This window comes from Colletotrichum navitas (genome assembly GCF_030913465.1).
Source record: "Colletotrichum navitas strain CBS 125086 chromosome Unknown LY79scaffold_42, whole genome shotgun sequence".
Lineage (NCBI taxonomy): Eukaryota > Fungi > Ascomycota > Sordariomycetes > Glomerellales > Glomerellaceae > Colletotrichum > Colletotrichum navitas.
In genome coordinates this window covers 69,742-82,546 of record NW_026850588.1, presented here as the reverse complement: position 1 = coordinate 82,546, position 12,805 = coordinate 69,742, and the positions used below count along the sequence as shown (strand labels likewise).

General features: G+C 55.9%; 3 protein-coding genes across 3 annotated transcripts; 1 reads left to right on the top strand and 2 right to left on the bottom strand.

Annotated features, from left to right (window-relative positions):
- Positions 1 to 13: 13 nt before the first annotated feature.
- Positions 14 to 1,612, bottom strand: LY79DRAFT_580879 (kinase-like domain-containing protein; the record flags this gene model as incomplete). Its single annotated transcript, XM_060560147.1, has 2 exons — positions 14 to 837; positions 928 to 1,612. The coding sequence occupies 2 exons, from the start codon at positions 1,610 to 1,612 to the stop codon at positions 14 to 16; spliced, it is 1,509 nt and encodes a 502-aa protein (XP_060412663.1).
- A 3,688-nt stretch (positions 1,613 to 5,300) lies between these two features.
- LY79DRAFT_557992 (uncharacterized protein) lies at positions 5,301 to 6,152 on the top strand. Its single transcript, XM_060558147.1, has one exon. The coding sequence runs from the start codon at positions 5,667 to 5,669 to the stop codon at positions 6,123 to 6,125; it is 459 nt and encodes a 152-aa protein (XP_060412662.1). The 5' UTR covers positions 5,301 to 5,666; the 3' UTR covers positions 6,126 to 6,152.
- Positions 6,153 to 10,627: 4,475 nt separating this feature from the next.
- Positions 10,628 to 11,178, bottom strand: LY79DRAFT_262264 (uncharacterized protein). The gene has a single exon (XM_060551952.1). It carries the CDS (start codon positions 11,056 to 11,058, stop codon positions 10,759 to 10,761), a length of 300 nt encoding a protein of 99 aa, XP_060412661.1. The 5' UTR covers positions 11,059 to 11,178; the 3' UTR covers positions 10,628 to 10,758.
- Positions 11,179 to 12,805: the final 1,627 nt, after the last annotated feature.

The following is a 12,805-nucleotide window of genomic DNA, read 5'->3' as shown; positions in this document are numbered from 1 at the left end:
GATATGTGGCAGCTTAGTAGCAGCCTTGAGGGTGAGAAAAGAGTGGGACCTGGTGGTGGAAGGGAACATGGGGATGAATTGAAGGTGCGTGCTGGGCATACTTCAACACGTCTCCCCACCAGAACTGGACAAATGATTTTGACGGGCAGCTGGGTGCCTGCATTTGAACCTGAGCCGGCATGTGCCCAGGTAAAGGCATCTGTGCGTGAAGGTGCTCTTGTCCAACCGCCGGCGACGGCACGGGTCCTGTGTATTGTTGAGGAACATAATCCTGTGTGGAAAATGATGCCGTCCTCGGATCTTCCGGTTCGAACGCTTGGGCGTGGCATACCATGGCATCCTGTTGTTCCTGTAGGAACTCCTCATCAAGGTCTTCAATGGTCGAGCCACTCGAGGTGAGCGAGCCGTCGTCGGAAGAAGACGACGCAGGTGAAAGGGCGTTGTCGTAGTCGTCGACAATCGTGTCCTCGCACGTAACGTATTCGGTCATGTGTTCGGGCGAAGCTGGGGGTGTTGGGAGCACAGCAGCAGGCATCGCTGGGATGGTAAACCTCCTGCATGCCTGGATCCTGGCCTTCAGCTCGGGCAAAGTAATCCTCTGGTCCGGGTTCCGGGTGAAAATCCTTCCCAAGATGTCGTTCAGTTCATCCGACACTGGGAGGATGCTCTTGAGGGTATCTGGGCAACGGGTATAGGCCCGGTAGGTGGAGTCCTCGAACGAGGCTTGCTTCCATGGGTTGCGTCCACAGGTCAGGTTGACCAGGATCACTCCGAGGCTCCAGACATCATTGGGGGCGCAGAAGTAAAAAGGTCTCCTGGCATAGTGGTCCAGGCATTCTAGAAAGAGAGGAAAAGAAAAAATGTCAGTCGTGTTCGAGGGGGAGAGGCTTGAAGGAGTAGGAAAGTTCCTGGGAATGGTGTGCCTACCTGGACTCATGTAGAATGTGGAGCCGCATCCGTAGTCCTCAGACCGGTCGGACGATGTGGCGAGGCCAAAGTCGGCAAGCTTGACGGTCTCTCCGTGGTCCGAAACAAGGATGTTCTCCGGCTTCAAGTCCCGGTGGTAGATTCCGAGAGAGTGGCAGTGTTCAACGGCATCCAATATCTGCAGGAAGACTCTCTTGGCAAGATCGTCGTTCCCGACATACTGACCACATTCGGTGATGTTGAAAAACAAGTCACCCTCCGGGCAATATTCCAAAATGACATAGATGCAGTCCGGGTCGTCAACAATCTTGAGCATCGAGACCACGTTGGGGTGGGCCGAGGCCAGATAGTGCAGACGGATCTCCCGGTTCTGGAAAGCAACTTGTCGGCGATCCAATGGGGTTCCATCTGGGTTGAACTTGCTGAGGCACTTGACGGCATAACGGACTCCGGTCTTGACATCCACGGCGGAATACACGACACCATATGCGCCAGTCCCCAGGATGGTCGTCAACTGCAACTTGCCCTCGAGGAACCTTCCCAGTCTCGCCTCGGGCGTTAACGGGACATATCGAGCCTGGCAGTGGGGCGCTGTTGTGATGGGCTGCTGGATGGAACACTTGGTGTTGTCGTACACCGGCGACGCGGGAGGAGTGGGATAGCCAAATCCTGATACATGCTGCATTTTTTTGCGGGTCCAAATGGGATTACGTTCTCTGGCGGTCTTAGTTGGGTCTCGAAGGCGAGATCCAAACTGGAGAGAAGATAATAGGAAAGAGAGAGAGAGAGAGATAGAGAGAAAAGGAGAAACGGCCTTATCCTTTGGATTGGTAAGTCCTGGGAATCCAAAAAGTAAATCCTTGGGCAATTTCCTGTGGCCTAATGGGTCGAGTCCTTTGGGTCGAGTAGGAGAAGTTGAGGTGCGCAAGACGTCGAGTCAACGAGTCAAACACGTACTGGTTGGTCGCCTGGGGATGAGGAAGGGCGTAGAGGTCGGTCAAGGTTGTTCGTTTGGGTCGGAGGCTGAAGGGCGACTGAGGAATCCAGTTCTCCGAGGATCGTGAGGAGTTGTAAAGAGGTCGACGGGGAAGGAAGGTAGTTGGAAGAGTTGGTGATTGAATCTCAAAGTGAGTTCTGCCAACTGCACGACGTGGGATATGGGTGGTTGATAATGGCTGCCACCACCCCGATGAGGAACGAGGCGAAATGATGTTAGCGCTACGTCTACGTACCCTGGTCGAGGTGCGTTGCGTGGAGCATCCACCATGGACGGTGGCTTCTGGGACCCCCAGTCGTCTTCGACATTACCAGTACAGGGATGGGCAGCTTGCCAGGTCTTAGCCATGAGCCCACTAATGCACCATCTATTCTTGAGTTCGACGTGAGCGGCGGGCCAGTGGGTTAGAGTTGAGTGGCCTGAGGCCTGAGAGTCGGCGCCATGCTGAGATGGAGTGAGAGGGCGTGTGAGGAGGGAGGGGTGTAAGCAGCCTAGGGGTGGACGAGTGACCAGCAGAGTTTCTCTGTTGGAGCCCACCACCCCCCTCCCCAGAGCGGCCATTAGGACGACACTAGTACCGCTGATTGGCGGCTCTGGGCAATATACGAGCAGGTATTGTCTGACGCACCAGGTAAAGTGGCCTCGTCCCAGGGGTGGGTGGGGAGGGGAGGGGGGGTGTTCTACAGGTGGGCGTGTATGTTTGTGTGTGTGTGTGTGTGTGTGTGTGTGTGTGTGTGTGTGTGTGTGTGCGCGGTCTGTTGTGATGACTCTGATCCATCACCCCCAGCCGTGCTCCATCGACCCCTGTCACGGCTATTTGCTTGGTGCGTCAGACGAAACGGATGGCCGATGGGTGTCGAAGAAACGGGGCGTGCGTGAGTCGACGCCTCCAACCTCGCCCACGCATGGGACGACCCTGACGGAGGGGACACAGTCTGTCTCCTGCTCCTCTTCGCCCTTTCACATCACTTCTCGCTGTGGGTTAGTGTAGGGCCCTGTGCTCATGCCGGTCTCTCTCGACCAAGTGGAACTGACTGCTCGCCCTTCCGTGGTACGTCCATTTGAGTAAGCATCCATCATCGTACGGCGAGGCGACACGACACGACACACAGCACCTTGCGACTTGAGATGTGCAGTTTTCCTTCTTTCTTCAACTCGCCTTGGCTTTGGTTCACCGCAGGGCGAGTGTGCCCGGGAGGTTTTTTTTTTTTTTTTTCTCTTTCTTTTTTCTTTATTCATGTTGGTCAGGTTGCCCGGGCGAAATGGCTTGATGCTGACCAAAACAACCTAGAGAATGTTTGAACCAGGCATGGAAGTGCAGTCCAAATATGATGGAATGAGACACACTATCCTTCACCGCAACCCAGGATCCTACCGGGCGATGTGATGCGTGCTATGGCTTGTTGCCAGCCCTGTTGCTGATGGTCGGTAGCAGAACTCTGCGACCACCGCCAAACAGTGCTGTGAGCGAACGACTTCGGATGCTTAGACGCAACAAGGGTCGGTAGGGTCACTGCCATGGTCTCGTAGCAGGAGCAGACGCCTGTGTGGCGCTTGGCAAGCCGTTTGCATAAAGTCCGGGAGTAAACGAGTGTGGGCTTCGGTGGCCGGCTTGCCTTTCTGTTGCAGAAGCTGCCTCGCAGGCTGGTGACGGATCAATGCTACGCGAGTTTTGCATGGCTCACTTGCTGCCCATCGCTTCCCGTTCGGGCCTCAGGGCGCCGCTGATTGGCACTGAGGCTGCCAAGCGAACAAGCTCTTGGGCTGCTGGTCGCAGGCGCAGCAGCCCTTGTGGCTGCACCGCTCCTCCTCTCATCTGCAGTGTGCACCAGTCATTGACCTATCCACAATGATTGGCTGACACGGCTGCCTACAATCAACTAGCTCGTGCCGTATCTGGCTCGGGTGCATGGTTGCGTCGAGTGGCTAGAGAACGTGGTGATGGCTGGCTGGCGGCGTCCACGGACCAATGAATGTTACTCCCAAGCTGATGCAATACTGCTAGTTGGTGCCGTGTAGAGTATTCCCAAAAGGTCACGTCGATGTGAATGGCTAGGAAGGTGCACGATTGTCTAGTTGATAATGGTGGTGAAATGTTTTTCACATTGATACCACATTCCCGGTTGCGCTAGCACTTGATGACCCTTGGTTGTGTGTAAGTGTATCCTATCCATATGGTGCAGGTTCCGCAAAGCCAGTCAACAAGCCCGTCTACGCCTAGACCGTGTTGAGGACACATAATAGTATGCGCAGTGTTTGCTGACGGCAGCTCCACCGACGGGTAAAGGATCCGGCAAAAGACAGTCCAAGACATGATGGAAATGTGGCCAGTCCAACTGGACCTGTCTCATCAAAAACTTCAGTAGGAGCGCGGCAAATGATGAACAGCTCTGACGGCCGCAAGCGGGGGTTGTCTAAAGGATACCGTAGCCTCTTGCAGCGGTACAGGGGGGGTAAACGGCGGCGGAGACGGCTCGAGTTTTGCACTCGGGTAAACCAGCTGGGCCGGAGACGAGGCAGCGGCAGCTCCAGCAGCAAGCGGAGGAACAGGCCTGGATTCGGTGGTTGTGGAGTCGCAGGGGCGGGCGAAGGAACAAGATGCGGATTGCCTTTAGAAGGGGGCATTCTCTTCCATCTCCAGTGACGGCGGCCAACGTGGTTATGGGTCGCACATGGGCCTGAGATTAGGAACGACCGTTTGAATGGACGGACCAGGATTGTGTTCCATGATCAGAAAAAAGAAAGCGGGCCAGTGTCGTGAAGAGCATGTCTCTTCTTTGTGCAAGAAGCTCCAGGCGGCTTGATGGGGGGGGAGGAGGTCCGCCGCAACGCTGCGTTGGATGTGCGTCGTTGGCGCATGCGTCCTGCAGAAAGGCTGCACGTCTGTGTGGCTCGGAGCGGTAAACGGGCGGAACGGGGAGGGTCTGTTCGAGGTCTGGTTCGCCATCGGGGCGACGCATGTCAACGCAGGGTTGCCTGAGGCCACGGCTGTGTGTCGTTGCGGTGCAGTGATCAGGTCGATGATGAGGGAGCGGTCCAACTGGACGAGAGGAGAAGATGGTGTCGTGTTCGGCGTCTGGTGAGCCAAAAAAAAAAAAAAAAAAAAAAATGTGCCAGACTGACTGCACTGCACTGCACTGTATTGCGTGTTGCGACGGGCCAGCCAAAGACGTGAGATGCTGGGCTGCAGGCGACTGAGAGAAGCCGCCGCCCCGTACATCGTAACGGCCAACGGGGCATGGGGACAGGGGTCCCCGGGCACAAATTCCCGAGGAGTGAGGCTGTCGACGACGGGGCTATGATGGATTATGATGTGGAAGGCCCATATAATGGTCTGTAAACGCTGATCCCACCGACTCAACAAGCAAATTTGAGCGTCCTATTGAAGCAAGGAGCCCACGGTTCACGATGCAGTGTAGCATCCAGTTGCATGTTCTTGACATACCGCCGGTGGCCACTCGTCAGGAAGCACCGACCTATTTGTAGTGAGGGATTGAGAATATTCATCGGGTATGAAGTAGAAGGAGGGCATGGAGAGACACCATACCGCCCCTTCGCCCCGGTTCTCATCATCTCCTGCGTCTCGGCGGTCCTCGTTATGGCGTTGGTGGCCGTGGCGGACCCGTCGCCCAGCAGATTGGCAGATGCTGCCTTGGGTCCGAAAGAGTACGGAGTACGGTAGTAGTGTATTCGTAGAGCGCCCTGATGCTGGCACTTGGCTGGTCAGATCATAGATGAGTTGATGGGTGGGTCAGTGGAAGCAATAGTCTCGGCTCCGCTACATGGGGAGGGAGGCATTTCCAATGTGTTCTTCGGCACGCGGTTGCATGTGGAGGATGTGTGCCATGACATCCAGTCTAGGCCCAAGTCCATGGTCCATGGCGTTCCGCCTGCTGCTGCTGCTGCTGCTGCTGCTGCTGTCGCTGCTGTCGCTGCTGCCGCTGGTGTTGGTGCTAGGCGCTGTGATGCATCTGGTGTCAGGAGTTGGTCTGTGCCGCAGCAATGCGTTGAAGCAAAGCCGGGTTGGGTGCGCCGGATTTCGACCAGAGCAGAGCAGAGCAGAGAGTGGGAATGTAGCAGGGCACCTCACTACAATCGAGTGAGGTTGGCGCTTGGCTTGGGGTGTCGAATGGCGAGACACAACCAGCGGTGTCTATCTCTGCAAAGGATGCAACGACGAAGGATGATGGGAAGGGAATGAGAGGACGGGAGAGAAGGTTGGTTGGCAGGTAGAGTCCGTGCTGCGCCCGCCTAGCTTCTTTCCTTCCTTTATTCCTTCCTTTTTCTTCCTTCCTTCCTTCCTTCCTTCCTTCGTTCCCCGTTTCCGCCGTCTCCTTCTGGAGCCAATCGCGGGACGAGGTGGAAGCGGCTGCACCTGCCAGCCTGCCACCTGCCACCTGCCCGCCTTCCTTTCCCATCCGCCGGTCTACCTACCACCTGCCAGTCCAGTTTACAGTTCCTTCCTCTCCTACTCCTGCTGTTCCATTCCATTCCATGTGGCTGCCTGAGGTCTCAACTCTCCTCTTCTGCTCTTTAGCCTCAGGCTACAATACGATGCCGCTCCTCACACCCCAGGAAAAGAAACAAGCGGTCTGCGCATGGAACTGCATCGACGTACTGTAGTACCGTACGGGCCACACTTGCCTTGTTCGGCCTAGCGTATCTGCCAGATCTCATCGTCCAACTCTTCCGTCCATGCCGTCCATGCCGTCCCTGCAAATCTCGAAATGTTCACGCGCTTCCAACGCCGCCTTTTGGCGGTCCACAGTCTCGCTCTCCCGAGTCTCGACCGACCGCCCCGATCATGCTCTGGGACCCTGTCGATATTGGATCCGACTTCTTGTGATGAATCTCACCCTGGATTCGTCCCGAAATCTGCGACGCTGGCTCCGGGTACCCCATGCACTTCATCCTATGGATTACCGGTACACGTATGACATGATGGGCTTGGGCACCCGAGTGATATCACGCCGTGCTAATGACAGCGTTCCCTCCTGCAGACCCACTGATCCTTGTTAGCCTCCAGCTCCGTCTCAGGCGTCTACCGCCACCGCTGCGTGAGAAACGATGCAGACAAGGAGGCCAATAACCGTCAAGAACCTCAATGCCGAAATCCAGAGCAACGAACGAGGATGGGGGAGTGGCTGACGCAGAGACAAGCACAACCAACCAAGCGTTGGCGATGTCCAGGCCCTAAAGGCTGATGCTGCCACCACACCGGCTTCGCAGCCGGCAGATGATTGACTGCCGTGCCGGTACGCATAGGTACGCGTACGGGTCCGGATGCGTCACCAGCGCATTCCATCATCACCCGCCCGTTGCCGATCGGGCCCAACCATCTGAATTCCGAATTGGCCCACCCCAAAAAGACATGTTCCAGCCGCTCGAGACCGGCCCCAGCCTCACAAAGCCCAGGGAGTGGCCGTGGAACTCGGCAGATTGACGACACCACCCTCAGCTCTCCGTCTGTCTGCGACTCCGTGGCGGACAAAGCACCCAAACACTTCAACCCACAAGTAACCCTCAAGCGAGGCTCGATTGTGAAACGTCATTTACCAGGTACCCAGCGCTGCTCTCACGCTATGCTGATCGCTCAATCTAGATGGAGCACGATGCCGCCCCGTCTTCAATGTCAAGGCTGCACCAAACATCCGTCCTCCCCATTACCGGTACCTGCCGCTGCTTTGCTCGGACGTGGAGCCGGCAGAGCATCTTGGACCGGCCAGAGAAACTGACCCGGTGCATCTATCCATCCGTCTTGTCCAAGCCCGGGAACGGAAAAGAATTGAGTGGTGAGGGATCGTGAGTTATGATCAACCGCATTCTACGGATACTACTCCGTACTGCCTTCATTTGCCATTGTTGTTGCTCACCTTTCTTATTCCTCTGTTTCTCGGGCCTTGGCTCGCACGCACTGCAAACGCCCGTCGAGAAAGCCTCCCTGCGTCCCCCGCATCGGAGGGTTATCAGGTTTATGGCCTCATATCGGGCCATGACTGTGTCGTCCTGGGATGACTTGCTGAAGTCAACCGAAAATGGATAAGGACTGAAACCCACGCTGCCAGAACATGGGCAATCGACAAGCCCATCAGCCCTCGAACCGCTACACCGACCAATACGATGCCACGCTGATATTAATCTCGGCATGCCCTCGATTTCCCATAGATTAGGTAGCGGCCTCGTCCCACCGTTGCTTGGGGTTTAGACTTTTCGCTGAAGCCACGCTGCCGTCCGTGCTCTGAGACCTACCAGCTTGGATGTGTTGCGCCCGTCTATGCCTGATTCGTTGGAGCATCGCAGTGGAGGAGGTGCCTCCTGTATTCGTGCATGTACTCCGTACACTACCTATACATTGCTTACGCGCTGCTTAGAGACTCCAACGTCCGCAACCGTTGCCGATTGGCTCAGTGCAGGGCTGCCATCTTGCTGTTTGGCAACAAGATAGATCGTATGCCATGGCAACTGCACAGGAGACGCAGACTATCATTCTCGTGCTGCCTTGTCGGGAATAGCGTCCAGCCGCGAAACATCACGGGCATATCATCCTGCCCGGGCATGTTCCTTCGGAGTGATACGACACATTGCGGTGATGCTTTCGGGGAATGTGCCTAGGGTGAGAATCAAGTCGAGGCGTTTGGGCCAGGGCAGCCGGCTGTTGGTGTAGGGGTTCACGTCAAATCACCATTGCTGGACTGAAGTCACCAAGATACATTAACTAGCCAGGCGACAACGAATGTGAGATACCCGAGTCTCGGAAACATGGTCCGTCCATATACATGGGCAAGTTATACACGCTGCGCATTCCAGTTGATAGTGGAATGCTCCTCCATCGCGCGGCTGGCAGCCAGGCTAGGCACAATCGAGCCAGCATTCCATGGATACATTATTCAGGCAAATGGCGACATGCTCGTCCTGGAGGGGAGCACCGTCTGTCGTCAAACAGCAGGCGAGACCATGACAGCCCATCATTCATCGTGGTCTTACTCGCTCCACTGACTTGGAGATACCGGCATGGCTCGTAGACCTCTGGCTCAGTGCATCACAGACGTGCTGCCTGTCAAGTATCATTTCCCTTGCCGCTCCGTTATCAAAGCTTATGGGGTTGCCCCCCATGCTTTTGCTCCGAGACGGGCCAGCATTCCTGCTACACAAGGCTCCAAGCTGTCACATACATAGTAAAGCAAGTCAATAACAAATTCCATCACCAACGCTCACTTGCGCGGCGGCGCGCTTCGTCAAGGCAGGGGGGGATCGACAGTTAAACGGGTCACATTAAGAGTCCGAGCCAAACCCATCCAGCCTTCTTCCTGCCAACTTGAGCTTGGACTCCGAGGTGATCCGATGTTGCTCGCAACGCACCTCAAACATGCCATACTTGGCCCACCTGTCCGTCACTCGGGGAGCCGATCTATTCATGCCATGACCAGAGTTGCCTCCAACTGGAAAGGAAACCCGTCGGAGTGGGTTCCAATCAGCGCGCCCGTTTCCCCCCCATTTCTTGTTTGATGATGCCCTTGCCGTGTATTGGCATCCCGGGCACGTTGATGCCCTTGACGAGACCCCGGAAAGCGGTTGATCAATATTGGTCGGCCTTTTTTCCTGCTATAGATGCGACTCACAGTGCAACCCTACCAAATGAGCCGATCATATTGCATTCTTCCTGGACACTCCTTCGGCTAGGCAACACTGGCCAGGCAAAGGACCTAGCGCTCATCAAATCATCCTGCGACTCGGACGTGGTTACAGACGAGAGTTGATCGAACCGAACCGAACCGTCTACCCCGGCCAGCCCGCAACACATAACCCTCGTTGTGCGTCATTCGTAATGAGTCTCTTCCCAGGACAGATGCGCAAATGCAAGCCAGCCAGCGAGCGGCACATCGATGACGGCCGTTGCACGATAGACTCGAACGGTCCCCCCTTCCGTCGACATGACAGGGGGCCAGACAAGTCGAAATCAATGGCCAGGCGCGGGTGGGATGGAACCTTCTTGGAACCAATATTACGACCTTGAACAACGCCCGCTTGCTTACCCCGTCCTGGACCACATGGCAATCTTGCATATCATCCAAGACTCATTCACTGAGAGTCACGAGGAAACACGAGGCAAAGGCAGACTATTGCTTGCTGTGTAACAAGACAACCATTCGTTTCCTCCCTCCCTACCTTCTCGGTTCGCCAACAAGCGGGCCAGCGAGTCGCCTCCGTCTGCAAGCCTCGGCTCGGTCTCCCTTGAATAAAGTCTTTGGGCGATTCAGCGCCTGCGGGACTCGGGATGCTCACGATACTTTCGCAGTGCCGGGAAGATCGCAATTTGTGGTCGGCCTGGTGCGTCTCGCTCATCAATGGCCACCTGCCAGCTGACGGGAAGAAGCAAACAGACGTGCCCACGTCTTGGGGATGACCGAAATGCACTCAGCCATCCGTTCGTTCACACGCCGAAGCATGGCCGACAGCTTAAACTTGGAAAAAAAAAGGCTCGGTGGGCCGGAGGTCTCGTCCATTTCGCGTCGTCTCAAACCCTCTCGATCAGTAAGCCCCTCTCTCTGAACGTCAAAGTGCAGGCCAGGTGAGTTGCGGCTGGCTCTGCCAACAGTGTCTCATCCTGCCCCCCCTGGGATAGCGAACGGGCCAAAAGTCATTTTGCTGCTCGGCACAAACGCCGGACCAGAGTTCACGGGCTTGATAGGTTGTCCAAGACAGCGGTCCTCACAACAAAACAGAGTGATGTACCCATCCCTGCGGGCCCATCTCATGGTCGACCCGTGCTCGTCGGGCCTCCAAGGCCAGGTGCGAAGGCCGCGCCGTTCGTTCGCGTACCCAAAGCTGCCTTGCTAAAGCGGTATTCGAGCATATAGGGGTCTCTCGAGGGTCCAAGTTGAGACCCCGTGACGACGAGGCGCTGCCACGAAAGTGCAGTGCAGGGACCGAGCGCCGCGACGGTCTAGAACTCTCAGAACTGAGGCTGTTGCGACTGACAAATGGATCAGAGACGTGCGTGTATGTGTGTGTATGTGTATGTGTGTGTGTGTGTGTTTGTGTTTGTGTTTGTGTTTGTCTCGGGACGACACCCGAATCACAATCGTCACATTGAACAAACGGGGCCCCAGACCAAAGCCAGTCGGGATTTTCATTTGCAAGTCCGCCGCTGCTGTCCGGCACCTAGAGCCTAGTCAGGAATATGACTCAACTCCCTTCATCACGGACCTCGAGCCCGTCGAGCGAGCCCATCAATGACGTGCGGCTCCGGGCACACTCTGACCATCAGCGAATCGTTTGACGGATGACGTTCATCGCGATGTGCCAAAGTTATGCACGGATTTGATATAGCGCGAGTGGGTTAAACGCAGGCTACACACTCTACTGAAAACAACATGCTACACCGCGGGGATTTTCCTGACAAGCCGACATTCGCACACACGCACACAACCCCGGTTAACTCGGACACCAAAAGACTGGATCAGGGATGGATGCAAGCCAGCAATCAAATTGCAACTTGCACCTGGCGGATCGCGATCATTCAGTCCATTTTAGGCTGTAGGCTATACGCTGGTTGTTGCATGGGCAGACGGCCCGGGCGGTTCGCACAATTGATGGCAGATGAGAGGCGAGAGGCGCTGGCCGGGATATCCCATCACCAAGAAGCTTCGTCATTGGGCGAACGCAGTGCCAGGCAGCGGCAAACCGGAGGTGTCCAAACGAAACACTTGTCAATCGCAAACCCAAAAAGAATCATTGGCGGCCGGGGGTTGGCAGGTTCCTGAGCCTCCACCCACAACCAGAAGAGGCCTCAGGGCGGACAATGGGACCGGTTCACGATTCGAACGAGCGAGCACTCACTGCGCGACGGTGAACATGGCCTCACTCATCAACTCCACACACCGCCCCCCTCGCACACGTAAGGCATTGCCGCGCTAAGGCGGCCGGCCCTTCCAGAATGGAATGCTACCCTTTCGGGGCTTGGTTTGAGATGCGTTGAGCGCGAAGGGGGACGTGAGAGAGAATCGCCGATGACGATCACGACGTCGGCGGCGGCGGACACGATCCACTACGATTCGGCCACTGTCAGAAACTCAGCCATTGTCAATCAACATGGAGTCAATGTATTCGTTAGTGAGTTTCGCAGATCCGTTTGACGATTCGATTCGAATCGAATCGAATGCTGGCCGCACCGGCGGCGTTATCTTGTGTGGTGTCCCGCCGGGGGGTGTGTGGGATTTGATCTTCGATATCCTCGATCCTCTCTCTCTGTTTGTTTGTTTGTGTCACGTTCTAGTCTGGAAGACGAAAGAGACCGTCGACGGTGGTTCGTGAGGACCACACTTCCCACCCCTCCTCCCGACGGTTCCCGCCGTTAGTGGGTTGCGAACTGACCGCCGCCATGGCAGAGAGGGATGGCGCAAAGTGTGAGACATCTCGATGGTGGAGATCCCTTCCCGGTTTGACGAATTCGTGATATCATGCTCTATACCATGTATCAAGAAAAAGGAGGTTAGGGGTGGGAGAGAATCGAGACGGTTGCTAGCTTCCGCGATTTTTTTTTTTTGATTTTTTTTTCTTAAACCTGCGCCCTCGAGATAGATGGGCTAGCACTACGCAGTACCTACTTTAGTCAAGAGCCGACGTCTCGTTGGTCAAAAGCCTTCAGATGACGGGCATATTCATCATTGGACCCCGTCCTGCACATCACTGAATCCCGTCATGCCTCCTTTACCCCCATCTCAACGTGCGCATGCGCGCGCTTTTGCCTCCTCCTCCCGCTCAGTATCGAACAATCGTGGGGTGATTCAACGAACCTCAAACTGCCATTGGGACATGCGGTCCCCCCCCGCTGGGCCGGAGGGGGAGGGCGGGAAACCCACCACCAATCATTGAGGGAAT